This window comes from Hypomesus nipponensis, chromosome 15 (genome assembly GCF_054491055.1).
Source record: "Hypomesus nipponensis isolate SF chromosome 15, ASM5449105v1, whole genome shotgun sequence".
Classification (NCBI taxonomy): Eukaryota; Metazoa; Chordata; class Actinopteri; order Osmeriformes; family Osmeridae; genus Hypomesus; species Hypomesus nipponensis.
This window is the reverse complement of record NC_140375.1, coordinates 15,515,219-15,541,306: the sequence shown is the minus strand read 5'-3', so window position 1 is coordinate 15,541,306 and position 26,088 is coordinate 15,515,219. Positions and strand designations below refer to the sequence as shown.

The 26,088-nt window shown below is 48.6% G+C and overlaps 3 protein-coding genes across 10 annotated transcripts; 2 read left to right on the top strand and 1 right to left on the bottom strand.

The window, feature by feature from the left end:
• Positions 1-3,668: 3,668 nt before the first annotated feature.
• Positions 3,669-15,013, bottom strand: ppp1r13l (protein phosphatase 1, regulatory subunit 13 like). Of its 3 annotated transcripts, none has more exons than XM_084675228.1 (13): positions 14,692-15,013; positions 9,921-9,983; positions 9,710-9,822; positions 8,901-9,591; positions 8,434-8,523; positions 7,070-7,152; positions 6,560-6,974; positions 5,982-6,439; positions 5,745-5,882; positions 5,444-5,577; positions 5,160-5,326; positions 4,717-4,910; positions 3,669-4,580 (listed from the first exon to the last, which is right to left on the bottom strand). In XM_084675228.1, exons 2-13 carry the CDS (start codon positions 9,955-9,957, stop codon positions 4,545-4,547), a joined length of 2,556 nt encoding a protein of 851 aa, XP_084531354.1. In that variant the 5' UTR covers positions 9,958-9,983; positions 14,692-15,013; the 3' UTR covers positions 3,669-4,544. The 3 variants fall into 3 exon arrangements, with proteins under 3 accessions (XP_084531354.1, XP_084531353.1, XP_084531352.1); XM_084675227.1 differs by having other exon boundaries at positions 8,434-8,526; positions 9,921-9,980; XM_084675226.1 differs by having other exon boundaries at positions 8,434-8,526; positions 14,692-15,012.
• A 214-nt stretch (positions 15,014-15,227) lies between these two features.
• Positions 15,228-16,939, top strand: opa3 (outer mitochondrial membrane lipid metabolism regulator OPA3). The gene is made up of 2 exons (XM_084674757.1): positions 15,228-15,387; positions 16,012-16,939. The coding sequence occupies exons 1-2, from the start codon at positions 15,246-15,248 to the stop codon at positions 16,353-16,355; spliced, it is 486 nt and encodes a 161-aa protein (XP_084530883.1). The 5' UTR covers positions 15,228-15,245; the 3' UTR covers positions 16,356-16,939.
• A 67-nt stretch (positions 16,940-17,006) lies between these two features.
• Positions 17,007-24,894, top strand: hnrnpul1 (heterogeneous nuclear ribonucleoprotein U-like 1). Of its 6 annotated transcripts, none has more exons than XM_084674970.1 (16): positions 17,007-17,101; positions 17,565-17,817; positions 17,958-18,200; positions 18,432-18,672; positions 18,772-18,845; positions 18,984-19,123; positions 19,449-19,548; positions 20,646-20,758; positions 20,865-21,131; positions 21,234-21,356; positions 21,450-21,578; positions 22,824-22,992; positions 23,750-23,998; positions 24,125-24,270; positions 24,380-24,547; positions 24,691-24,894. In XM_084674970.1, the coding sequence occupies exons 2-16, from the start codon at positions 17,598-17,600 to the stop codon at positions 24,805-24,807; spliced, it is 2,499 nt and encodes an 832-aa protein (XP_084531096.1). In that variant the 5' UTR covers positions 17,007-17,101; positions 17,565-17,597; the 3' UTR covers positions 24,808-24,894. The 6 variants fall into 6 exon arrangements, with proteins under 6 accessions (XP_084531096.1, XP_084531095.1, XP_084531091.1 ...); XM_084674969.1 differs by having other exon boundaries at positions 23,750-24,004; XM_084674965.1 differs by having other exon boundaries at positions 23,750-24,019.
• The last annotated feature ends 1,194 nt before the right edge of the window (positions 24,895-26,088 follow it).

Sequence of the window (26,088 nt, the reverse complement as noted above, 5' to 3'; positions counted from 1 at the left end):
AGGTGTGTGTGGAGGGCAGGAGCCCACGGGAAGGTACCATGCAGAGGGAGGAGGGGGGTCATGCTGCTGGGGGAGGGGTATGATCGGAGGAGGTGGGTTGGTTTAGGAGAGGACGTGCAGAGAGAGAGGGGTCTTCGCCATTGTGCTCCCCGCTTAGCCTGCGCTGACGGACTTGTCGTCCTGAAGCCCTGAATGATTTATGGCAGGGAGACGTGGCAGTGTAGAGGGCAGCCAGGCGAGGCCTGATTAACTAGAGGAGGGAGGGAGGACAAGCTCCTCTCTATTATTCATCACTCAAGAGGAGAGCAGAGTGGGAGCATGTCTGGAATGGGAGAGGAGGAGAGGAGGACCGGTGGAGGAGATATTTTCACACACTCTTTGGGGAGGGGTTAGAATAGGGAGGGGAGGAGAGGAAGGGAGGGGGAGAAGAGGAGAGGAGGAGGGGGAAGAGAGGGGGAGAGGAGGAAAGAGAAGTGGGGAAGGAGTATGGTTTTACACACTAGTTTGTTTTCCACGCACAGCATGCCCTTGAGGAGAGTCTCACATGTTTAAACATATGTGTACTGTGAAAGTGGTTGTACTCCCCTATGGACACTCTGTATTGCTGTGAGAGGAACATTCAGAGGGCACACATACACACACATACACACACACACACAAATATATGCCCATGCAACCTGAGACTCCTTCAGAAAGTCCTTAGCTGATGGTTTCAATCACACAGTAGCAGAGCCAGGAGCAGCTCTGTGGGAGTCATGGATCTGGGCTGTCTCAGTGACTGCATGTGTTACCCAACGACCCCATCACTCCCCCAGCCTGGGACTCCCCACCCACCCACCCACCCACCCACCCACCCACCCCCACCCACCCCCACCCACCACAGCGCCCACCCTCACCCTACTGTTTTGTTGCCCTTTAAAAAATTGAACGATGCTCATGTTAAGATCACGTTAGGAAAGATTCGTCTGCCGTTGCTGTGACACAACCAATCTCCTCGTGGCTTCTGACATAGCTGGGGGGAGGGGGGGCTTTAATAGTTAAAACAAAACATACAACATTGATGACCCAGGGGTCCAGCATCTGAAGATAGTGAATCATATCCCAGAGTTACGTCTGCATATCTGCGTGTGTGTCTGCATGGATGTGGACTCTGTGTGTGACACATCTCCACGTGTGTGTCAAAGGGTGTAAATATAAATATGTAAATGGTTCCTCAATTCAAAAATCCCTTTATGAGGACATGTAATAGGAAATAGAACAACAGGATTCTTTTTTTTTCACTGCCATCGTTTTTTTTTTCACAACCTGATGCTTGCTCGGTTCAAATCTTGATAGATTATTATTTTTGCTGCCAGTCAGTGCTTGTACTATAGAGCATATTTGAAAAAGCTGAACACTTTATGGATTATCCCAGCATTCAGCTGACAGGTTTCCCATCATACAAAAAATTGCAGGAGGCTTTCTGCTATTTCTTCCTCCTCTCTGCTCTCTCCATTCCTCCTCTCCACCATTGTCCCAGCCTTTTCATCTCTTTGCGGTGTCACCTTGTATAAAGGCTCTGCGGAGGAGAGAAGCCCATCAGTTCACAAGGCCTCATGTATATTTATTTGTCTTGAGCAGTTAAAGGCATGTTGGATGAAACTCAGGCTGTCGTGTCGTGAAGAACTGTCAGGCTCTGATGGGCCAAAAAAAAAGCCATCTCCGATAATGGCTAACTCATCTAAAGTCATTAGGTGTGTGTGTGACTGTGTTTGCGTGTGTGTGAGGGACTAGGGAGGGGGGAGGGGGGAGTGGTGTGGTTGTTAGGGGAGGGAGGTGGAATTGAATGTTGTGAGGAGAATGAGAATGGGAGAGGGAGTGACAGAGTGGGAGAGAGTGAGGAAAGAGAGAGACGAGATAAAAATGAAACGTGCAGTGATGCTGCTGCAAACGAACATGGCATCGTAAAGAGAGATAGAGAGGCAGAGAAAGAAAGAGAGGGGGAGAGAGAGGGAGAGAGAGAAAGAGAGAGAAAGAGAGAGACAGAGAGAGAGAGAGAGAGAGAGAGAGACAGACAGACAGACAGACAGACAGAGAGAGAGAGAGAGAGAGAGAGAGAGAGAGAGAGAGACAGAGAGAGAGAGAGAGAGAGAGAGAGAGAGAGAGAGAGAGAGAAAGAGAGAGAGAGAGAGAGAGAGAGAGAGAGAGAGAGAGAGAGAGAGAGAGAGAGTGCGTGCTCTGCAGACCTGATCCCCCTGGCTGAGGTAAACATCGATACCACTTGATTTTGCCCCATCTTGGTAATAATGGGGTTTCAATGAGGCATCAAATGAGTTCTGCTGCTGCAGAATCACTACTCAGCACTATGTTGGGCCATTGCTGACTGACTCAAACACCCTGCATTAACACCCCACTGACAGGACAGTTCTTAAGTAGGTGCGTTTCTGACTGTGTGTTTGTGTTCTCCATCTTCACTCTTGCATTACTCATAAAACCTCTGTGAACTGGTACACCTCTACAGGGCCCTGCCCGTGCACAGGACCTGAAACTGGCTACGTTGCCTCCTGGTAGTCATGGCACCCAGTACTGGCAGTCAGGAGGGCATTCCGTACGGCTTCACACAACTCTGAATGAACACACAGCTGAATCCACCAGCTCTATTCACTGTCAAATCTGTAACACCTGAAAAAGGGTAGGTGTCTACTCCTGTACCCCCTGGCCACGAGTGTGTGTGTGCATGTGTGACTGGGTCTGTGTATGTGTGTTTGTGTGATGTGTGTGCATGTGTGACTGGGTCTGTGTATGTGTGTTTGTGTGATGTGTGTGACTGTGTGACTGGGTCTGTGTATGTGTGTTTGTGTGATGTGTGTGCATGTGTGATTGGGTCTGTGTATGTGTGTTTGTGTGATGTGTGTGCATGTGTGACTGGGTCTGTGTATGTGTGTTTGTGTGATGTGTGTGACTGTGTGACTGGGTCTGTGTATGTGTGTTTGTGTGATGTGTGATGTGTGTGCATGTGTGGTCACAACTGTGGCTTTCTGTCTGTGTCAACATAGAAGCGCTGGTAGTGGTGTTAACCCTTGTGTTCTCCTCGGGTCATTCTGACCCATCAGTCATTGGGACCCACCTTCGTTTGCGACAATTTTACAACATACAAAAACAAAGTGAAGCATTTTCTTTTAACTGTTGGGCTGTCTCAGACCCCCCACATTGCGAAGGTTAAAATATATATTTTTTTATTTGCCTTTGTATTGGGTAAAATTGGGTAAACACAACGATGGTTCGTTATGAACCTTTTGGTCATGTGACCCGAAGGCAGCACAAGGGTTAAGTAATTACAATGGATTCACTTGTATGGTTGCTCTTCTCTAGATACAGTGGGAATTGAGAGATTTTAAAAGAGAAAACTGACAACATTTGTAACCAAGGCAGAGAGATCTTGGGATGGCTTTAGGATGCGTCTATTTAAATGTATCCTTGACCTAACTGCGAAGCATAAAACTAAAAAACACCCCAAAAAATACTGTTTGTTGTCTGACTGTGGTTTTGTGTGGCTGGTGATGCCCTACGTGACAGAGTACTGCCACCTACTGGCGAAGAAGGATCCCTGCAGTGACTGACTGAGTGTCTAATCCTCCAGCTGCTCGGCAAGCTGTCAAAACCCCAGAAGAAGAGAGACGGAGAAGCGCAAAGGTCCACAACCTGGATTTATTTCAGATGTACCATATACTGTTTTACATTTCACCAAATGTTGTATTCATTGTGTAACATTTTTGTCAAGCAAAGTTCTGTTCAACTAAACTCTTAGAAACACACACAGACACACACCTACCCACACACACACACACACACCAAAACATTAATCCACCAACATATGATTTTCACTATAAGGAGGTACCTCACCTCCCTCTGATGAAGTCTATGACACAAAAGCAGATAGAAAATTATGATTGACATTATAATTGTCCTAGTTATTTGATAATATGAAATATAGTTATTCTTGAAACCTAAGAAATTATTCCAAGTTAACTGAAGTATAATACTCTTGCATGAAGTCAAGCAACGTCAGTCACTACCAATAAGCAATGAAGGGTAATCATTCTGAAACGTTCGAAAGAAATAAGGCACATTATAAAACGTGTGACCCCAAGAGTAGATTACTTCAACACCCCCTATGTCATAAACGGTTACTGAGGACCAATCAAAAAAGGAGATACTGCCACGAACGGTTGCTGAGGACCAATCAAAAGAGCAGATACAAACCCAGCACTGTAGACCAGACAGAAAGGAATACTGCTGCTCCCTGGGGCATCCAAACACACAGAGAGCTCTCCAGAGAGTCAATTCAGTTGTGTTTCACTTCAGCAGCTGGGAGGCCCTGGCCCTCAAAACAAATAGTCCCCACTGGCTCATCAGTTACACCTTGATAAAGACATGCTTGTACCATGGCCAAGCAGAACAAAAAGATAACCAGAATATTTCTCTCTGATTGGGTGTATATGCTGTTGATAAGGTTATCTTTGGCGACAGGTAGAGCTTTTCTTCAGCGACATCCTCTCGCTGAGCTAGCAGAGCGATTTAGGACGGACTTTGGGGAAGAGCTGCAGGAAGAAGAAAAACAGGACACTTTTCATCGTTTTTGCTGACACTATTCCTCTAACAAATTCCTCCTAGAGGATTCTGAACCAGGCAACGTGATCTGTGTGTGTGTGAGAATGTGTGTGGTCTGTATCTCACCCCAAAGTAGTTGTTTGGGATGAAGCCCTCTCGGCCACAGAGTGAGGCCCACCACCAGTCCACCCCCTCGGGCTTCTGCAGGATGGTCACCATGTCTCCCTCCTTGAAGCTCAGCTCGTCTGGAGACTGGGAGGAGTAGCTCCACAGGGCGTACACCACCCCACTGTTCTCCACGCCCATGGCCTCCTCCACACCTGACCACACACACACATACGCGCACAGGAAAAAGTGAATCATTATGTTATGAGGTGTGACCTGAGTTCCAAGTACGTGTGTGTGTGTGTGCGTGCCCTCTTCACCCCTCAGGAAGCTCTCACACTCCTCGAAGCCCACATGTGTGTTTGTGTGTGTGTGCCCTCCTCACCCCTCAGGAAGCTCTCACACTCCTTGAAGCCCACATGTGTGTTTGTGTGGGTGTGTGTGTGTGTGCGTGCCCTCCTCACCCCTCAGGAAGCTCTCACACTCCTCGAAGCCCACAGCGTAGGGGTCACACTTCTGAGAGGAGGACGCTCCGTCGCTCTCCGTCACGGCCATGACGGCCGCACCGTTCCTCACCAGAAACTCGCACAGCGGACGGTCGTTACAGGAGGCGGCGCAGTGCAGGGGGGTCCTGCAGTGGGGGAGGACCGCTGCTCAGAGACTCAGCACACACCTCTACTCAAGTCGCCCCACACAATCCCCTGGATTGACGACGACGCGTGTGTGTGTGTCTGTGTGCGCGCGTTACCATCCGTGGCTGTCGGGAGCGCTGGCGTTGGCGCCGATGCGGACCAAGAAGTCCACCACGCTGTAGTGGCCTCCACAGATGGCGTTGTGGAGGGCGGTGATGCCCTCGTCGTTAGGCTGGCTGGGATCACTCATCTGTGGGGAAGAGGACAGCAGAGGAACTCTAGGCATGTGATGAAACTCATCAACATCACATTTTATTTGTATAGCCCTTTTTACACGCAAGCATGTCACAGAGGGCTTGTCACAAACTACACATAGACAGGGACCAGGATGACACACACACACACACAAACACACACCTCCTGCACAGCCCGCTGCACTGTCTCCAGTTCTCCCACCAGGGACCCGTCCAGCAGGAGGACCAGGGGGCTCAGCCGGGCTCTGCGACCGGAGCTCTTACGCTCACGACTGGAGCGTCGCAGAATCGAATGGTAACCCTGGCAACAGCAACCACATCCATTTTAAGGTACAAACACATCAGGTTGGACGGAGAAGAAGAATAAACCCCCATGAACCGGGAGAGGCTCCTGTCCTACCCTGTATTCTTCAGGGATGGGGGTGCTGGTGATGGGGGCTCGATATGGGGACGTGGGGCTGGAGCTCTCCTCTCCCTCGGACGAGCTGCCCGTCTCACTCCCCGCCTCCCCCTTGAGTTGGAGGTGCTTCCTGTGGAACAGCTTGTTCATGATCTGCTTGTACTGGGTGGGGGGCTGGACGCTGGGTTTCTTTAGGGGCTGGGACTGTTCCATGGAGCCCCGTCTCTTCAGGGCGCGGGGGATCTCGGCCCGGATGCGGAGCAGCTCCTCCAGGTCAGGGATCACCTGGTCCTGGGCCTGGGCCTGATGGTCCACCACCGGCTGCAGCCGCGTGGGGCTGAGAGGCCGGGGGGCGGGCGCCTTGACCCCACCCTCAGAGACGGGAGGGGCTGAAACTGGGGGCCGCTGCTGAGGATCCAGCCTGTCCAACTCAGCGTCTACATCCCCAGGGTTCAGCACTAGGGACGCCATTATTATTCAATTTGGTGCCATTATGGCAAGATTGATGAACATTGTAAACACTGAAGAGTAAAATGTGGTGCAGGTTATATAACAGGTACAATCATGTAGCCCTTTACCTTCTCCGTGGTACGCTGGCTGCCTCTGCTCTGGATGCTGGGGCCGAGGCTGGAGCTGCTGGAGGTACTCTCGTGGCAGAGGTAGGGGCTGGGCCTGGGCCTGGGCATGGAACTGAGACTTGAGCGCAAACTGGAGCTGCCGGTAGAGGCCTGTGTCAGCCACGCCCTCCATGGCTCGGGGGTGGCGTGTGGAGGCTGAGGCCCAGTGGGGGTTCTGCAGCCTCATGATGACAGACAGGGGGATGGGCCGGCGTGGCCGGGACTGGGGGGCCATGGGGGGGATGGAGATGCGGGAGATGATGGGCGGGGGGTGGTAGGGGGACTGGGTGGGGGAGTTGTGGTCTGGGGGCACCGAGATACGGGTGTTGCGTGGGAGAGAGGCGTAGGGGTCGTGGGGGGAGAAAGGAAGGGCTTCCTGAGAGGAGGAAGCAAGGGGTTAATGTACAAGTCGAAATGAGCGTTTAATTTGACAACAGTTTTTTTTCTACACACACAGGCTCAAGCACGCACCTTTTTCGAGGAAAGGGGAGGGCCATCGAGGTTGGACTCTCTCCAGTTACTGTTTGGCACCAACGGCCTCATCCACTCAGTCTCTGTAACAGGAAGGTGCCATGTTAACAGCACAAAGTTCACACTGTGTCCTGGCAACACCTCACACAGGCTCCTAGCAACACCTCACACAGGCTCCTAGCAACACCTCGCATGGCATCTACAGCGCTGCTCTCTCAGTGTGTTGAGTTTTAAACACCCATGTTGTTCACAGTGCTCACACCTACAACTAATGCTAACTACTGCTCACTGTGAGACCGTTAATGCTAACTACTGCTCACTGTGAGACCGTTAATGCTAACTACTGCTCACTGTAAGAGAGTTAATGCTAACTACTGCTCACTGTGAGACCGTTAATGCTAACTACTGCTCACTGTGAGACCGTTAATGCTAACTACTGCTCACTGTGAGACCGTTAATGCTAACTACTGCTCACTGTGAGACCGTTAATGCTAACTACTGCTCACTGTGAGACCGTTAATGCTAACTACTGCTCACTGTGAGACCGTTAATGCTAACTACTGCTCACTGTGAGACCGTTAATGCTAACTACTGCTCACTGTAAGAGAGTTAATGCTCACTACTGCTTACTGTGAGACCGTTAATGCTAACTACTGCTCACTGTAAGAGAGTTAATGCTAACTACTGCTCACTCTGAGAGTTGTATTAATTGCTCCCTATTAATGAGTGTGTGTCATGGAAATTGCCACAGTGAAAATGAATCAATCAGGTCAGATGACTTTTCTATATGCACTATTTGTCTGTAGGATAAAAGTTCCTGTTAAATGAATATGTTGTAACCGTAAACATGTTTATTTATAGGCGAGACAGTGAGCGTGTTTCTTTCTGAGGAACATTGCTGCCCTCTGTTGCAGTACTCTTCTACGTTTCCATTTCAGACAAAGTGACATATAAATAGTGCGTATCATCTAGAAAGTACAGCAGAAGATGGATCAGAACTGCATAGTTCTACAGTATTTGGTGGTCAGAGTCAAGGAAGGCTCTGTATTTACTTTGCCACATTGCAAAACAGCCACATCTCCGCTACCAGGCATGGGGAGCAAAAATAACCCAGTCCAGTGCAAAGACAATATCTCAATTACTTTACTACAATTAAACTTTACAATTCAATTCAAGTGTCCATTGTGCAACACAATTGTAAGTGCAACATTGAGTCCCTTGCCAGACAGCGGATCAACATGCAATGCAACGTGCAAAGATGACACAACTCTCTCGTATCTGCAGCCTTAAGCGGTGGGAGTTTTGCACCATGCACACACATGTCAGTACATTTTTGCTTCCGTGTGTGTGTGTGTAAAACTCACTATCATAGGTGTTGTGTGTTTTCTTCTCATATGACATGTCCAGATCTGTCTCATTCCACTTGGCAGGGTTCTTTGGCCTCTGCAAACTATCTTCTGAGAGAGAGAGACACACACACAGAGAGAGAGAGAGAGAGACACAGAGAGAGAGGGAGAGAGAGACACACACACAGAGAGAGAGAGAGAGACACAGAGAAAGAGAGAGAGAGAGAGACAGACAGAGAGAGAGACACAGAGAGAGAGAGAGAGAGAGAGAGAGAGAGAGAGAGAGAGAGAGAGAGAGAGAGAGAGAGAGACACAGAGAGAGAGAGAGAGAGAGAGAGAGAGAGAGAGAGAGAGAGAGAGAGAGACATAGACAGAATGTAAATTCTGACACACTGGCACACTTATCTTCTCACTTGTGCAGTATGGTCAGGGTTATGACATAGTTTGGACAGCAGTAAACATGCCATACCACAGCCAATACTCACCGGATGATTTGAATGGGACAAAATTCCGGGGCAGAGTGCTGGATGCTGATTGGCTGAAGCGACTAGGGGAAGGGCTTCTGTCTGGCTGCGACGTCCTGCGTCCCATTTGGGCAGGGTCATACGGGGCCAACAGAGTGGGGGAGGGGTGTGCCGTGGTCCGATATGATTGGTCATAGGAGGGAATTTTGGCGATGGAGGAGGAGGAGCCTGTTTCTATGTAACTGAGAGAGCTGGAGGGGCTCCTGCTGTGAGGGTGCGTGCGTCTCTGGGTGTGAGGGGATTGGTTGGGAGGGGTCATCTGACCATAGGAGTAGGCAGAGTCAGAGCCGAGGCGAGGGGAGGTGGAGTAGATGTCTCTACGGACCTGAGGGGGAGTGAGCTGGTGGGAGGGGAACATGGGGGACGAAGGCCGGTTCCTGGTGTTGGAGGTGAGCGAGTCCCGGGAGCCAGAGTTGGTAGAGTAGGGCATCAAGGTGCTATTGGTGCCACCGCCAACACTCGTCTCTCTGAAGGTGGAGCTAGAGATGGAAGGGGTGGGGCTGGAGATGGAAGGGGTGGGGCTATAGATGGAAGGGGTGGGGCTGGAGATGGAAGGAGTGGGGCTGTAGATGGAAGGGGTGGGGCTGGAAATGGAATGGGTGGGGCTGGAGATGACAGGAGTGGTACTGGAGGAACTGGACTGACTGGCAGACTGCAGGGAGGGAGAGCGTGAGCGTGTGTCAAGAACATTACACAGACACAACACACTTTTACACAACACAGACACAAACACAGCTGGAACGTATTACACTCAGGATTTCTGTTTGTACCTTATACACCGATGGGTCACTGGGAGCGACGTCCTGCAGGAGAGAGTTAAATTCTCTGGACAACTCATCTGCTGTGGCCAGGGATGCATTCAGGTCTTCATTCATGCTCTGGACTGAACATATTGAACAAACACCAACACAAAAACATGAGAGCAGGAAAAGAATGTTTGTGGACATGCATAGATATGAAGATATGAGACTTGGTACTCACACAGCATGTTGCTTCCGAAGCTACTGTGTGAGCTCATGGCTAAGTGGTGGTGTCCGGCTCCTGCTAAACAAATATGAGAAAACAAAGAGGACAAGAGTTCAGTAGTCAAACAAAGGGCATTGGGATTATTAAAATCCAGTAGCTGTTTAACATTCAGGCATTGAATCTATGCAACTAATATTTGTGTTTGGCTCCGCCGATACAAGATTCAACAAGTTGCTACTCCATGTACAGTATTACACGCTACTGAACTCAATTTCCATCAAAACTGTCCATGTTTTCACCTGGTCTGGACAGTTTTGGGGGTAATGTTGAGCTAGACAATGGCCGCGTTTCCCAGATTCGCTAAGAAGCTCATAACGCTAAGAGCTTCTTAGGAGCGCTCTAAGAGCGCTCTAGAACGCTCCAATGACCTGATCAAACACTGTCTGTGGAGGGTGGGCAGCATTGTCAGGAACGGCTCCCATCCCAGCCGCAGCCTGTTAGCCCTCCTCCTCTCTGGGGGGCGCTACAGGGCCCTCTGTCCCCCCCCCCCACACACACACCTTCCTCCAGTGGCTGGAGCACCACACACCTTATAACCACTGTACAGTTCTTATTTATAGTGTATTCATATTTATATACATATCTTGTCCATATTCATCGTATATGTCTTATTTATCTATATATTCCCCCTTGCACATACTCTGCACTTTTTTTGGGGGGGGGGGGGGTTTGCATTTCTGGTTAGATGCTAAAGGCATTTCTTTTTCTCAGTACCTGTGCAATGACAAAGTTGAATCTAATCTAATCAAAGAGCTGACTCTTTCCTCAGAAGTGTTGAGTTCCTCCCTTATCATCTAGCTCCTACACCGCTGCCCTCCCCTACCCTCTGACTCCCTTTCGAGGCACACCTTTTACCTTATCAAACAAGACACAATACCATGACAGACAATATTTTCCCCTAGTGTTAATAATATTCAAATGTCACACATACGGTATTTTGCAAGCAATGTGGTCATATGAACATTGTCCAACCCCCTGAACACATCATAAAAAAACAGAGATTCAGTCCCCACTCTGAATCATCTCCAGTCATTGGATATAACCATCTGTTCCCTGTAGAAATCTCAGACGACTAGACCCTCAGTGCTCATCCACAGACAGGTGTTGCATACTAACTGCTAGTCTCGTAGAGGACAGAACAAAGCAGGAGTACACCAAGCCTCAGACAGACAGCTGTGTGTGCGTGTGTGTGTGTGTGTCTGTCTTTTAGCAGGTGAGTAAGCCAGGCCAAGCCTGTTTGCCTCTGTCAGCATCAGGTAGCGAGGTGGTCAAAGCAGACACAGATGTGCTGTCACAGGTGACTCAGTCCAGACTAATAAATGCTCCACAATAAGGAACAATAAAAAAAAAGAACACCCCATCCGTTAACGACATGCTGGCTGTCTCGGATGTTGGCGCTTGTTGTCTGAATCCCTCAGGGACGAAACCTGAATGTTGCAACAACATGGTTCTAAAGGCGAGAATCATCGTGTATAAAACAGGCTCCACTCTAATAACAGGAAGGTTACTGCCCCGGATGAACACATGCTGCAACTGCTCATGTCATTGTACGGACATCGATCCACCCACACACCACGAGAGATAGGAAAGGAGAGCCTAAAACATAGTAGATTAAAGCAGAGTATAATAGAGTACAGAGTATAGTAGAGTCTTGGAATCCAAGTACTCATCAATGATTCCAACTTTTTTTATTGTTTTTATTTATTTTAGAAATTATTTTTTCAACCTTTCAACTTTTTTCCCCCCCACACGCGAGGTGAAAGGAGAGGAGAGGAAAGGAGAGAGGAGGTGAACTTTGTTACTTCCCATCTCTGCACAACACACACACACAAATACTCAAACTTGCGAGGATTAGTTGTCGACGGTGCTACGTGGATCAGGATACCAGATCAAGAGGAGGAGGTCAGACAGATGTACTGAACATCCAACACTGTTCTGTCTGGTCTGCTCTGCTCTGCTCTCCTTAAACAGAGTAGAGTGTGTCTACAGACGAGCCAGTGGACTCTCAGACCGGCCTCGCGTTCACATTCCACACCCCTCCGTCCAATGAGGGTCACAGCACAGCCTGGGACCGCTGCTGTTCAGCTTATCTGTGTTTTCCGAGAGCAGTGCACACAGAAGACTCCCTTTCTGTCTCTCACTTTCTCTCCCGCTCTATGTCTCTCCCTCCCATACTCGTTCTGTCTCTCTGTCAATCTCTCTCCCTCTCCCCCTCTCCATGACTCATATGAGTCATTCAAACATACCAGCTCTCACTCTACTCAGAAAACTAATTTAACCCTGTTATCTCTCTCTTTCTCCCTTCCACACTCCCTCTGTTTTTGCTACCCTTCTCCGTCCTTCAGTGCTCTTCAAAAATGTCTCTTGCCGTGTTAAAGTATGAGGGGGGAGAAGCTGGAGGTTGACTGTGGGAAGTGAGGAGATATTAAAGGATTAGAGACAACAATAGGCTACCCTTAGCAGAATCCCAGGGCGTGTCCATAATGACTACAAACACACCCTCCATTCCTTTTTCTCTTTCTCTCTGTCTCTCTGTCTCTCTCTGTCTTTCTTCATTTTTTTTTCTCCAGGGCTCGTGATTACAAATGTCTGGCAGATCCTCCGGTTTCTCTTCAGTTGCTCATTCATTAATTTCCTACGTGTCCCATTTCAGTTTCGTCTGCCCACGCCAGCACCTTCCCTCGCCAGACTCTCCCTCTCTCTGGAGACCCTGGACCAGGCAGTGCAGGCTAGCTGGCAGACACAACACCCCACAGGACTGTTCCTATGGGATCCCATCCAGCGACCCTCCCGCCTCTTAACTGATACATTGACATTCCTCTGTATAATTTCCACCTGACAGTTAACCCGAGCTTGAACACGCCTGATGTTTCAAAACTCCTGCAGCTTCTGACAGGCAAGCTTGACAGGCAAGCTTGACATTCTGGTTGACGCTCTTTCAGGTCACTAAGCAGTCAGCCTGCCATGTTGCAGCAATTCATCAAAGGCCACCTTGTTTATCTTGGATGGGTTGAAATGATTTGTTACTCTATAGCACCTTTTAAATCATGTCATTAGATCTCTGTCACAGGTCAGTGCAAAACTAAACAAACATTTGAGTCTATGGAACCGTCTAACATATACTATCAAGCAGTAACACAGGTAAGTGGTGCTGTGCTCCGACATTGCGTAACGTATCAGGAATGTATGTCTCTCCGCACTGGGAAAAAGAGACCAGTTATTAATCAGGTGTGTCTGACAGTTAGTCTGTCGGGGATTGAGGGTCTGAATTCGTCCAAGATAATCTGACAAGGTTAGACTATGATCCACAACATGACTTGACAGAAACCTAGTATCTTAAGGGTTCCACAGGTAAAAAAAAAAAAAAAATTGAGCCATGACCCAAATTTCAAAGTGTGTGTATGTCAATGTAGAGTGTCTATGCAGGATGTTATATATAGACTGAAGTAATTGCTAAAGATACACATGACTATGGATTCAGATCCCACACCCTTGCTTTTGAATCATCCTACCACAATGGGTCATTGAAAAAAGTAACCTCACTCTAACCGACGACACTCCACCCAATTCATTGAAAGGAAGCAATGTCTTACACATGTGGGCATAAGACAAAACGTATACAGTCACTGTTCTTATTGTAGAAACCCATCGGAAATTATAGTGACTGTAAATATTTCTCGACCACATTCACTCTCCCACACACGCACACACGCACACACGCACACACACACACACATAACTGCAGTCAAAGTTAGGATGAGTGACTTATTGGACATTTCTTGATTTCTGCTCACACCCCAACTATACTGATCAGGTCCCAAAACAACACATATCCTTTATGCCAGCATGTGACTAAGGAATCTCTCAATTTCACACCATGCCCCACGCTTGGCATTCCAGGGAAATTAAATGGCATATCTAACATCCACACCAAAGATTGTTTACACAAGCTCTACAGAGTAGCATTGAGGGAAACTATTTTTATATTATCATTAAAAGTAGCACATATGAAGACTAAATATTGATAGTAGCCTACCAGGATTGGCGGACACACACACAGAACCATCATGAACAAGTGTTAGAAAGTTTGAAAAGTGCGTATAGAACCTATTCAGATCTGGTTAGTGGGTCATGTGTGTGACAAGAGATTTATGTTTGATGGAAATTCCTAGCGCAGGTTAGAGAAAATAACCGGCATTAACGGCAATGCTGTCCAGCTGGTTTAGCTTGGAGACACGCCATGACAATTTAAGTGATCCAACGAGGTAAAACTATTAACTTCACAGATTTTTTTTTCAAGTTGGTTGAAATGGTTTTAACAATTTTATCAAATGGTTTGATCAAATGTCATTCTTTTTACCATGTCTTTAAAAAATGAAGAGATATTCTAGTTGAGATGATTGCACGGCTTTATCCATCGTAAACTTGCAGACTTTAAGTGTCTAGCCTGCAGGCCACTCTATGGCTTTATCCATGTTTTGTGCAATGAGAACATCTGACTTTCATTAGTTCGAGAAAGCTATGCGGTCCTCATCATATTCACCTCTCGCGCCGCAATTCTCACAGTAGGCTATCTCTTATTAAAACATACGGATAAACAACACAGAAACAATAGTCTATTGGCCTATTGAACTAATAAACGATCCTTAAGTGGGCTGTATACTTGTCATGCTGCGACTCTTTCTATATCCAACTGAAACATACTTCTAATTAAAGCCTTCCTTACCCCCAAAAACCTGCCGTCTTCGTACAAACAACAGCCGATCTTCACCCGAAATACGTCAGTTTTCTGAACTAGGAACAATCCCTCTTTGTCTTTAGAAACTGTTTATGGAGGTATTAAGTTGAGGCATTCAGTCAATGCGTTTTGAGTAAAGCAAGTTATTTTGGTACGTTCATAGTCCAACCCACATTGTCTGCTGCGTTGCTGTAACCCGAGCCAGCTGTTCTTCGTCCACAGCTGGCGCAGGTAAGCCTACCCTCCAGTGGTCCCTTCTTGCAAACGCATTTTAGATCATGTGTTTTTCTATGCAAACATGAAACATGTACTGAAACAATACGGGCTACTGGAGAATCTCCCTCACAGATTCTGGGAGGGGAAACAAAGTTTAATCGTACCGGCTTTTTAACTTCAACCAATTAACTAAATTATGAATTTAATACTGACGACGTGATCAAGAATACTGAAGTGGGTGTGTTTCAACCGAACGTCATGAATATTAAAATAACGTAGCACTGTCACCTCTTAGTCCCGCCCCTCAGTGAAGTGTTTCCGTCAAGATGGTGGTTGGTGCCTTCCCTATCGCCAAGCTGCTCTACCTTGGTGTACGGCAAATGAGCAAACCTGTGGCGAACAGGATTAAGGCAGGGGCTAGAAGAAGCGAGTTCTTCAAGAATTACGTGTGCCTTCCACCGGCACAGTGTGAGTAATTGTAGTCTATATGCCATGTTTGTACCGCCTATGTCTCACATCCAGCAGAGACTGCACGCAACACGGGATGACTGCCCTGTGACGATAACCAATGAGATTTACCTGTCACTGCTTTTGAGCGAATCGTTTACATGGGTGTAGTCTTAAATGGGTGTATTTTTGTGATTGAAAGAGATGTTACCCAATGGGGCTGTTCTCGCTGTGGGAACGCGTTTGTCATTGAGGTGGAATGAATCCTTTGAAAGTGCCTTTTGACCAGCGGTGACTAGCTATTTCGCTTTGACAGTATTTCAACTAACGCTAGTAAGGTTAGGACGATACAAATAGGAATGACCAGGTCTTTGCTGAAAAACGTTCGTTTGAAACATTTACATTTATGCATTTAGCAGACGCTTTTATCCAAAGCGACTAGCTGTTGAGACAAGCGAATGTTGTATGAATTCAACATAGATGGTTCACAGATTATTTGATAACACCAACTCAACTGCCCAACTCTCAATAAGTCTCCACATGAATATTAGTGTTAGCGCTGTTATCAAATCCACTTAACATGAAGTACCACAACCTATCGTAGAAGCACTGACAAATTATATATTGTATGTATTCCCTATTCAGTATACCACTGGATTGAGATGAGGACCAAGATGAGGATCATGGGTTTCCGAGCCTCCACCATCAAGCCCCTGAATGAGGAGGCAGCAGCCGAACTGGGGGCAGAGCTGGTGGGAGAGGCGATTATCTTTATAATCGGCGGCGGCTGTATGGTGTTGGAATACAGCCGGCAAGCCATGAACTCGCGACGCAAGGAAGACGAGCTAAACGAGACCATCACTAGCCTACAGACACAGCTGGGAGAGCTTGCCCTAACCACAGAGACACTAGATGCCCAGCTCAGAGAGATGAAGAGGCTAATGTTATCCTTCCCAATCCCTGCTGCACCTGCTACCGTTTCAAAATGATATAAAGGGTTCTTGGCTGAGTGACAAGGACTGTTTGTTGTTCTGTGCGTGGTGAAGGGTGTACAACAGTACAGCACTTCCATGTTAGTTACACAGCCTATCTCTGCTACCTATATGGATCTGCCCTTCCGAAAGCGATGGGTACAGATCGATAAGCATACTAGTGCATTATGTACCATCATCTGCACCTGTTTGAACAACCAATTGTGAAAAACGATCTGCTATGATATTCATAGTTTATATACAATTCTCTAAGCATGATTGAAAAAGGCACCATACAGGAATTATTTCAACATATCGTTCCCTTTGTAAGTTGGTGAATTAAGCACTTATGATTATAAACATAATTCCTTTAACTGTTTTATTTTAGTAGGCTGTGGCATTACAGAATGGTAGAACAATTAAGAGGTGTTTTTCCCCCCACATATTTAATTTCATTCACAATTCTTTTCCTCTCCTAAAGATGTGTATTGTCTACACACTGGATCCATGCACTAGTTGAAGAGTGTGTATTAACGGTGCCTGTGGCGTGGGCATACAATTGTAAAATAATGATGTAAAATAAATCTTACTGTTTAAGTGTATGTGAAGTGTGTTTGTGTTCCTTCTCCAAACTCAAGTCTATAACGGTGACTCTCCAGTAGATGGCGGTAAGCATCTGTTGACATGGGTTTTATGCTATGTATTAAGACAGCTAGGCTACTTTATTGGGAGAAGCCACCAACGGTAAAATTGAATCTACTGCAGTACGTTCTTAGCAAGTAATTGTTTTTAAAGCAATGACGTTGTTGCATTTTTGTGAATACTTGTTCGTGTAACCTATTTGCAGCTCTTAACAGTGTTTGGTGCAGCAGGATTCAGGCATCGGCCTGCTGGTGTCTATGGTTAGCTGTCAGTGTCGGCAGCAATACATTGCTATCACACTGCGGGTATCGTAAAATAAACACTTAGCTCTTCCTTATTTCAACCACAGATGTCGGCATGCGCGATTACATCAGCCGGATAGATTTGCAGGCGTAGTTAGGCTAGCTAACAAGCAAGCATTGCTTTAACAAAGTTAACTAAGTGAAGTAGTTAAGCTAGCCTCTACTAGACTGTCACAACAGGGTCAGGGGTTGTGCTGCTGACATGATGAGTCACCTTGTGTCCAGTGCAGTGCATGCCATGTAATCCTATGACATTAATTTCCTTGTATTTATTTGTCTGCAGATAAGGAAATAGTTGCACACGTTTATTAACACAATGAATAGTGTTGACGTGAAGAAACTAAAAGTCAATGAGTTGAAAGAGGAGCTGCAGCGCCGCGGCCTGGACACCAAAGGGCTGAAAGCTGATCTTGTGGAGAGGCTCAGGGCCGCTCTGGACACTGGTGCAGCGGCTCTTGAGGAGGGCAACGGATCAGCGGGCGACCTGGGAACGGGCTCCGCTAGGTTACTGAGCGATGATCCCATTCCTAACCAAGGTAGTTAATACGCCCTCAATATTAGCCTATATTTCAGAGTGATATGTGCACAAGCATTTTACAAATTAAAAGGATCATCACCAAAAGTGGTAGCCTATTAATATATATATATATATTTTTGTTGTTGTTGTATTGAACAGACGAAACAATATCTGAAGAGGAAAGCAGTGAAGATGGGGAAGGCTTTGATAGGGCAGAGGTGACACCAGGTGGAGATTTATGTAGAGAAACCGTAAGTACAGCTTCAGAGAGACAGCTGGCTCCTGCCATGACCTGCGGGATGTCGGACTTCTCATCAGATGTTGATGTGAGCCAGACCGAAATCACTCCTCACGAGCCCAAGAGTGAGCCTGAACTGGAGGAGCACTCTGATATCAAACCAGGTGAGTCAGCCAGGGAAGCAGCCAGCAATTTTGGGCCCCATGAAAAAATAAAAATACAAGTTTATCATTGCTATTAGTTTTTCAATTTTTTTGAATTGTCATACCCCCCCCCCCCCCCAACATATGGCGCCCCTGAGTTAACCGTTGTGCCTAGCCTACACCTCGTAGTTTCCAAAAGACGTTCTCCTTAAAAAACAAACAACAAAACAAGCCCCCTATACCGTGTCTTAGAAATGGAGATGAAATCCGAGGTGAAAAAGGAGGAAGAGGAGATCACGGAGTGCCAACAGGAAGTTCCGAAGCCGGAGCAGATTCCTCGCCAGCCGCAGCCCGCCAATGAGTGGGAGGAGCTTGAGGGCCAGCAGGTGGAGCATGCCAAGATGGAGGCAGAGCGCTCCGGCCAGTATGGACGCAAGAGGTCGTATGATGAGGGCCGGGGCTACGGCTACTATGAACACCGCGAGGACAAGAGGTCAGTTCTGCTCCGCTTGCTGCTTTGTGCTGGTTAGGTCGTGTGGTCGAAAGTCACTGACTAAGGAAGCCATGTTGATGATCTAATGGTCTTTTCAAGGTCCCGCTCACCACAACCACCTGCTGAAGAAGAGGAAGAGGACTTTGACGATGCCCTTGTTGCCCTGGACACATGTACGTAAAGGTTTTTACAGCCACTTTAATTATGCCTTCAGTGAAGATGACCTGTGTGAAGGGGAGGAGCTTTGAAGCGACCATGGTCACAGCTATGTGTAATCACTGTCCACATTCTCATCTCATTCCCCCCCCCAGACAACTGCGACTTGCACTTCAAAGTGTCCCGCGATCGCTACAGTGGCTATCCTCTGACCATCGAGGGCTTCGCCTACCTCTGGGCGGGAGCGCGGGCCTCGTACGGCGTCGCCAAGGGTCGTGTGTGCTACGAGATGAAGGTACTAGAATGCAGACAATACCGTATCCATCAGTTTCCCACGTCACCTCGAGCATTCCTCTCCAAGGTGGCTCTACGCAGCTTCACATGCATGCTTACGGTGGGTTCTGTATGTATATTACGTTTACATTTAGCAGACGCTCTTATCCAGTAAGTACAGGGACATTCCCCCGAGGCAAGTAGGGTGAAGTGCCTTGCCCAAGGACACAACGTCATTTTACACGGCCAGGAATCGAACTAGCAACCTTCTGATTAATATCCCAATTCCCTAACCATTCAGCCATCATCGCTGACCCTGTATATATGGTATGCTGTACCTGTCCCAGGTGATCGAGGACATCCCGGTGAAGCACCTGCCCAGCAGTGAGCCAGATCCCCATGTGGTCAGGATCGGCTGGTCTCTGGATTCCTGCAGTACGCAGCTTGGTAAGGAAGACACGCGGTCAGAGCAGTTACAGCTAGGGCTGTCACGATAACTACTCTTTCATGTGCGATATATTGCACCAAAATTAATTGCGATAAATGATATTATTGCACACACGTCAATTTTAATTTTCAGTCCATTTTATGACAGGGCTACTTGGTTGGCGTTGCCTTTTCAGCTTGAGATATACAAGGTGTGGCGTGTGAAATGGTTGAAATGCGTGTGTCTCACAGCCAATGCTTGAGATTTGGAAGCCCTGTGTTTGGCAAAAGTTTGCAGCATATTTGTAAATGTTGGTTTTTGCACCATGTTTAATGGCTGCATCTCGTTGGTTATATAGCGAGTACGCTTTCCGTGAGTGTGCGCCATTTCGCGCTGTCACGTTTACATTTGCACTAGTATCGGGAAAAGGCATCTGTAACAGAATTGTATGGAAGACCCCTTTCCAGCTCCAGCTCCAGCTGCAGTTGTTGTTCGCAGGTTGAAAAGCTGGCTGGGATAGTTATATATTGCTAGGTGAGATGTTAGGTTAGTTGCCTCTTTACTTTTCCACTGTTTTTAAACAAAGTCGACATACTGGCTGGTTCACGTTAATTGTTTCTCATCTCATTCGGCTTAAAGACAAAATGTTCCCACACCGGAGCTGAAGATTGTGGCTTTGAAACCAAGTAAATTTTTACTTGTTCTTCCTAACTAGCTGTAGATGTCACGAAACAGCACACTTTATAACATAGTGAGTTCACGCCTTCACCTGTCGGTGTCCGCTCAGTGTGTATGGAGACGCTAGTTCCGCCTACGCCTCGACACAGAAAGCAGAACAAGATGACTGAGGCAGCGGGATCGAGTAACATTTTGGTGACATTTGTTCTTATGTTAAAAAAATCACAATAATAACTGTTTTTTATTATAAAAATGATCAGGTGCAATATATCGCGGCACCAAAAATGATTGCACTCATTTCCATATACCGTGCGATAAGTCAATATATTGACTATCGCGACAGGCCTAGTTACAGCGCAGGTGCGCGTCAGTGGACGACTCGGCCCCAAAGATCACTGCTCCACCTGCAGCCCTGACGTGACTGCTGTGGCATTTTCAGGTGAGGAGGCTTTTTCCTTTGGATGCGGAGGAACCGGCAAGAAATCTTCCGACTGCAAATTTGAAGATTACGGTGAGAAGTTCGGTGAAAACGATGTCATCGGCTGCCACATCGTGAGTACGGGGATTATCCGGTAGCTTTGAGCCCTGCGTTTGAACTTTAAAAACGTTTGAAGACAGCCTCAAATGTTTCACTGTTGCACGCAATCTGTCCTCTCAGGACTTTGACAGCGGTGAGGAGGTGGAGATGGCGTTCTCGAAGAACGGATTGTGGCTGGGCGTGGCCTTCCGTGTCCCGCGGGACGCCCTGGCCGGCCGCGCCCTCTTCCCGCACGTCCTGGTGAAGAACTGCGCCGTGGAGTTCAACTTCGGCCAGAAGGAGGAGCCCTACTACCCCACTCCGGAGGGCTACGCCTTCATCCAGAACGTCGGCCTGGAGAACAGAACCCGAGGAACCCTGGGTCCCGCTAGGAAATCGGATTGTGAGGTACGTCTGTATATTCGTGACATCAAGATCCTGACAGCCGGTGGATTGAGATTTAGAGTGGATAGTGAGCCGTCTCTATCTGTGCTTGTGTGTCGACACCAGATCCTGATGATGGTCGGTCTGCCTGCCTGTGGAAAAACCACCTGGGCCACGAAGCACACTGAGAAGCATCCGGAGAAGAAGTACAACATCCTGGGAACCAACGCCATCATGGACAAGATGAAGGTGAAAGCTCTGCGAACGTGGGAAGGGAGAGGTCGACGAATTCGCAGCTGTGTTCCGGGAGCAGCGTCACCAACGAGGTTCTCTGTTGTCTAGGTGATGGGTCTGCGTCGCCAGAGGAACTACACGGGCCGCTGGGACCTTCTGATTCAGCAGGCCACTCAGTGTCTGAACCGGCTCATCCAGATCGCCGCCCGCAAGAGACGCAACTACATCCTGGACCAGGTAGCGCCCCTCCTCTCCTCCACCTCTGCTCTGATACACCACCCTCTGCTCTGTGTGCCCCGGTATGCTCACAACCTATCTAATGGATTATTTATTTATCTTTCAGGGGACCAATGTAGGATAGAGTAGAGGAAGCATTGATCAGCCTCTTGTTGCTTGCCGTTTACTGTAATGTTAACACTCTCCTGTGACAGTGACAGGATCTTTAATGTCATCGTCTCTCAGCGTATTCTATGCCTTTTTATCACTGTCATTATTACATCCATGCTGTGTGTGTTGGGAACTCCCAGTATTGTACAAGTAGTCCAGTACTATGTTGAGAAACGAGTAAACTCTGACTGGTGAGTAAGAAAAGAGACAACAAAAATAACACCTTCCGTTGCTATGGTAACCATGACGAGACTATTGATAGCATATTTAAAGGTATGTTTAACAGTTAGATGTCGGAACTGTCCAGGGTGTTTTATTTTATGAATTGAACCTGAAGGTAAGTGAGAAGACTAACCGTTTTCAGCTTTTCAGGGCGTTTATTGTAATGTTTTTGTAACTTCTGGTTGGGTAAGTAAGTCTAATGGATGTTGGATCCAAGCTTGGAAACTGTGAGTACCTCCAGGTAAGATGTCTGTGTGTTCTGACCTGAGGCGCAGCGGCACATACTGCATTAGGAGCAGGTAAGTGTAGGTAGGTAAGGGGACCCTGTCAGGGTAGGAAAACCTTTATTTTTATGAGCTATTTCTTTCTTTCTCAGGTTCATACTGATTTAACTTTTCATGCTATGATTGGTATGATTCAGGAAAGAGTCCTTTAGAATCTTGACATTGTCGTCATCATAATCATCATAACTGCCTGTCAACACTCAAGATCATTATTTTTCATTTATTGTTAAGTCTACATAGCTTTTTTCCCCCTCATAGTAATTTCACTTTGCAATCTCTCGATACACTTCAGTGCCAAACAAATATAACAGCCATTTGATAGTGTGTGGATTAAGGGGTCCCCTTTTGTCTCTCTAAGCGACGGTTGACAGAGTCTCGATGCTGCTGTCTGCAGGTGAGTCTGTGAGAGTGCGAGAGGCTGTCAGTAATTCACAGGAGGGTAGTAACGTAGCTTGACGACCAAGCCCAACCTCTCTCACTTGACTATTACAGGGTTCCAGATCCCCCCCTCCCCCCTCAGTGGAAAGCAAAGCCATAACAAGTAAACAATAACAAACAGCTTGTTCTACTTTCTTGTCACCATTGCTAGACAAATGTATATGGATCAGCCCAGAGACGAAAAATGCGACCTTTTGAAGGTTTTCAACGCAAGGCTATTGTAGTGTGTCCCCCGGACGAGGATTTAAAAGAGCGAACGTTAAAGCAAACTGATGAGCAGGGGAAGGATGTTCCCGATCATGCTGTTTTAGAAATGAAAGGTAGGAATCTGTGAAAAAAAAAAAAATCCACCAGATCTACTTTACTTTTTTTTCTATGTTTTTGTGTCTAAATCAAACTTGGAAGGTGCCCCCCCCTTCACCCTCTCCCCATTAACTAGGCCAGATTTATAAACTCCACATGATTAATGGCCCTCCAGAATTTGATCCTTCTTTGTTTTGCCCTGTCTTTGCCACTTGACATAAGACTCCCTCCAAATGCACTGCAAACTGAGGTTTTGGCCTGTTTTACGATAGATCCAAATGACCCATATTGCAAGGGTTTCCATGTTGTCTAAACTGACGCATGTTGTCTAAACTGGCTGATGAGTCCAGTTGTAGACTTCAGACTCCCCTGGTTTGCAGTCCTCAGACCCTTAATGCCGTCTCTCCTTTTGTCATCTGTCCTTGTTTCAAGTTCCCCCTCTTTCCCCCGTTGTGTTTGCTTGAACAAATGTTTCCTCCTGGTTCTTTTGGAGGTCATGTTTTTGTTTGTTCCCAGACCTCGTCAGACACACAGCCACACACGCACACTGTCATCTGCTGTCATCCAAGAGCCCCTCTCAGTGTAGATTCTCTAGTGTTTACCATTCTTGTGTATGGTATTAATTATGTTTCATTTTGTCTCCTGGTGGTGTGGCTGTTCTGTTCTTCACTACAACCCCCCCCCCCCCCCGCTGTCTCTCTCTCTGTCCCCCCCCCCCCCCCGCTGTCTCTCTCTCTGTCCCCCCCCCCCCCCCCCCGCTGTCACCACTTCAAGCCAACTTTGTGCTTCCTGAGACCAGTGACTTCCTGGATGAGGTGACCTTTGTGGAGCTGCAGCGCGAGGATGCCAGCAAGCTCGTGAAGGAGTACAACGAAGCGGGACAGAAAGCCGGCCCGCCCCCGGACAAGCGCTATGACAACCGCCAGGGGGGCTTCCACGGGCGTGGCGGAAGCTTCCAGCGCTATGACAACCGTGACGGACCCCGTGGGGGGGGCTACCAGAGCCGGGGTGGAAATGGAGGAGGTGGGGGTGGGTACAGAGGAGGTAAGGAGACCGTTCTCCTTCGGCTCCTGTAGTTAAGCCTTCCTGTAGGAGTTCAGTTGAGGTGCCGTTGTAGACTGCTAACGCGGTGTATATTCTTCACTCCAGGCTACAACCGCGGGAACTACAACCAGAGCCGCTGGGAAGGCAACTACCGCGACGGAAACTCCAACGGCCGAGGAGGCTACAACCGTAACCAACAGTCAGGAGGAAGCTACAGCCGGCAGGCTCCCTACAACAAAGGCTACAGTCAGGTACACACACCCCTTCATCTACCTGAGAGGAGCTGACACAAATGCAGACCAACAGCTGTTTATGGATTGTAAGTAACCCTGTGGGCTGTCTGTCTCTCTCAATCTCTAGAGCTACAACCCGGGCTATAACCAAGGGTACAACCAGGGGAACTATAACCAAGGTTACAACTACGGCAACTACAGCCAGTATCCAGGATACGGCCAGAGCTACAGCGAGACACCTGCCACTGGACAGACGTACAACCAACAACAGAGTTACGACCAGCAGTACCAGCAGGTAATGAACCAGGGTCTTAACTCCTTAGTCGAACTACGTTTTTATCCCAGCCACTGCAAACATTAATTTAACACGTTTTTCACTGTACCGTATCTGTCCAATAACTACATTTTCTTTTCTCTCCCGGCGCTCCCTCTCTCCAGTATGCCCAACAGTGGCAGCAGTACTATCAGAACCAGAGCCAGTGGAACCAGTATTATGGCCAATATGGGAACTACTCTGGACAGGGAAACCAGGGCTCCTCCTCAGGGGCCCAGTAACTGAGCCTTCGTCTGTACCCCTGGTCCACACCCCTGGTCTGCACCCCTGGTCCACACCCCTGGTCTGCACCCCTGGTCCACACCCCTGGTCCACACCCCTAGTCCACACCCCTGGTCTACACCCCTAGTCCACACCCCTGGTCTGCACCCCTAGTCTACACCCCTAGTCCACACCCCTGGTCTGCACCCCTAGTCTACACCCCTAGTCTACACCCCTGGTCTGCACCCCTAGTCTACACCCCTAGTCCACACCCCTGGTCTACACCCCTAGTCTACACCCCTAGTCCACACCCCTGGTCTGCACCCCTAGTCTACACCCCTAGTCCACACCCCTGGTCTGCACCCCTGGTCCACACCCCTAGTCCACACCCCTGGTCTACACCCCTAGTCCACACCCCTGGTCCGCACCCCTAGTCTACACCCCTAGTCCACACCCCTGGTCTGAACCCCTAGTCTACACCCCTAGTCTACACCCCTGGTCTGCACCCCTAGTCTACACCCCTAGTCCACACCCCTGGTCTACACCCCTAGTCTACACCCCTAGTCCACACCCCTGGTCTGCACCCCTAGTCTACACCCCTAGTCCGCACCCCTGGTCTGCACCCCTAGTCTACACCCCTAGTCTACACCCCTAGTCCACACCCCTGGTCCACACCCCTAGTCTACACCCCTGGTCCACACCCCTGGTCCGCACCCCTGGTCCACACCCCTGGTCCGCACCCCTAGTCTACACCCCTGGTCCACACCCCTGGTCCGCACCCCTGGTCTGCACCCCTGGTCTGTACCCCTAGTCCACACCCCTGGTCTACACCCCTGGTCCACACCCCTGGTCCGCACCCCTGGTCCGCACCCCTGGTCCGCACCCCTGGTCTGCACCCCTGGTCCACACCCCTGGTCCGCACCCCTGGTCCGCACCCCTGGTCTACACCCCTGGTCCGCACCCCTGGTCCGCACCCCTGGTCCACACCCCTGGTCCGCACCCCTGGTCTGCACCCCTAGTCTACACCCCTGGTCCGCACCCCTGGTCCGCACCCCTGGTCCGCACCCCTGGTCTGCACCCCTGGTCCACACCCCTGGTCTGCACCCCTGGTCCGCACCCCTGGTCTACACCCCTGGTCCGCACCCCTGGTCCGCACCCCTGGTCCGCACCCCTGGTCTGCACCCCTGGTCCACACCCCTGGTCCGCACCCCTGGTCTGCACCCCTGGTCCGCACCCCTGGTCCGCACCCCTGGTCTGCACCCCTGGTCCGCACCCCTGGTCCGCACCCCTGGTCTGCACCC

Bases quoted from the DNA above. Each gene is read 5' to 3' on its own strand.
- ppp1r13l (XM_084675227.1), bottom strand. From the start codon at position 9,957: ATGAGCTCACACAGTAGCTTCGGAAGCAACATGCTGT. The intron at 9,592-9,709 runs GTACAAACAGAA...CCCTCCCTGCAG, and splicing joins GTGACCCATCGGTGTATAAG to TCTGCCAGTCAGTCCAGTTC. The intron at 4,911-5,159 runs GTGAGGAGGGCA...GTGTGTGGTCAG, and splicing joins GTGTGAGAGCTTCCTGAGGG to GTGTGGAGGAGGCCATGGGC.
- opa3 (XM_084674757.1), top strand. From the start codon at position 15,246: ATGGTGGTTGGTGCCTTCCCTATCGCCAAGCTGCTCTACCTTGGTGTA. The intron at 15,388-16,011 runs GTGAGTAATTGT...TTCCCTATTCAG, and splicing joins GTGCCTTCCACCGGCACAGT to TATACCACTGGATTGAGATG.
- hnrnpul1 (XM_084674965.1), top strand. From the start codon at position 17,598: ATGAATAGTGTTGACGTGAAGAAACTAAAAGTCAATGAGTTGAAAGAG. The intron at 19,124-19,448 runs GTACTAGAATGC...TACCTGTCCCAG, and splicing joins GTGTGTGCTACGAGATGAAG to GTGATCGAGGACATCCCGGT. The intron at 22,993-23,749 runs GTAGGAATCTGT...CACCACTTCAAG, and splicing joins TGCTGTTTTAGAAATGAAAG to CCAACTTTGTGCTTCCTGAG.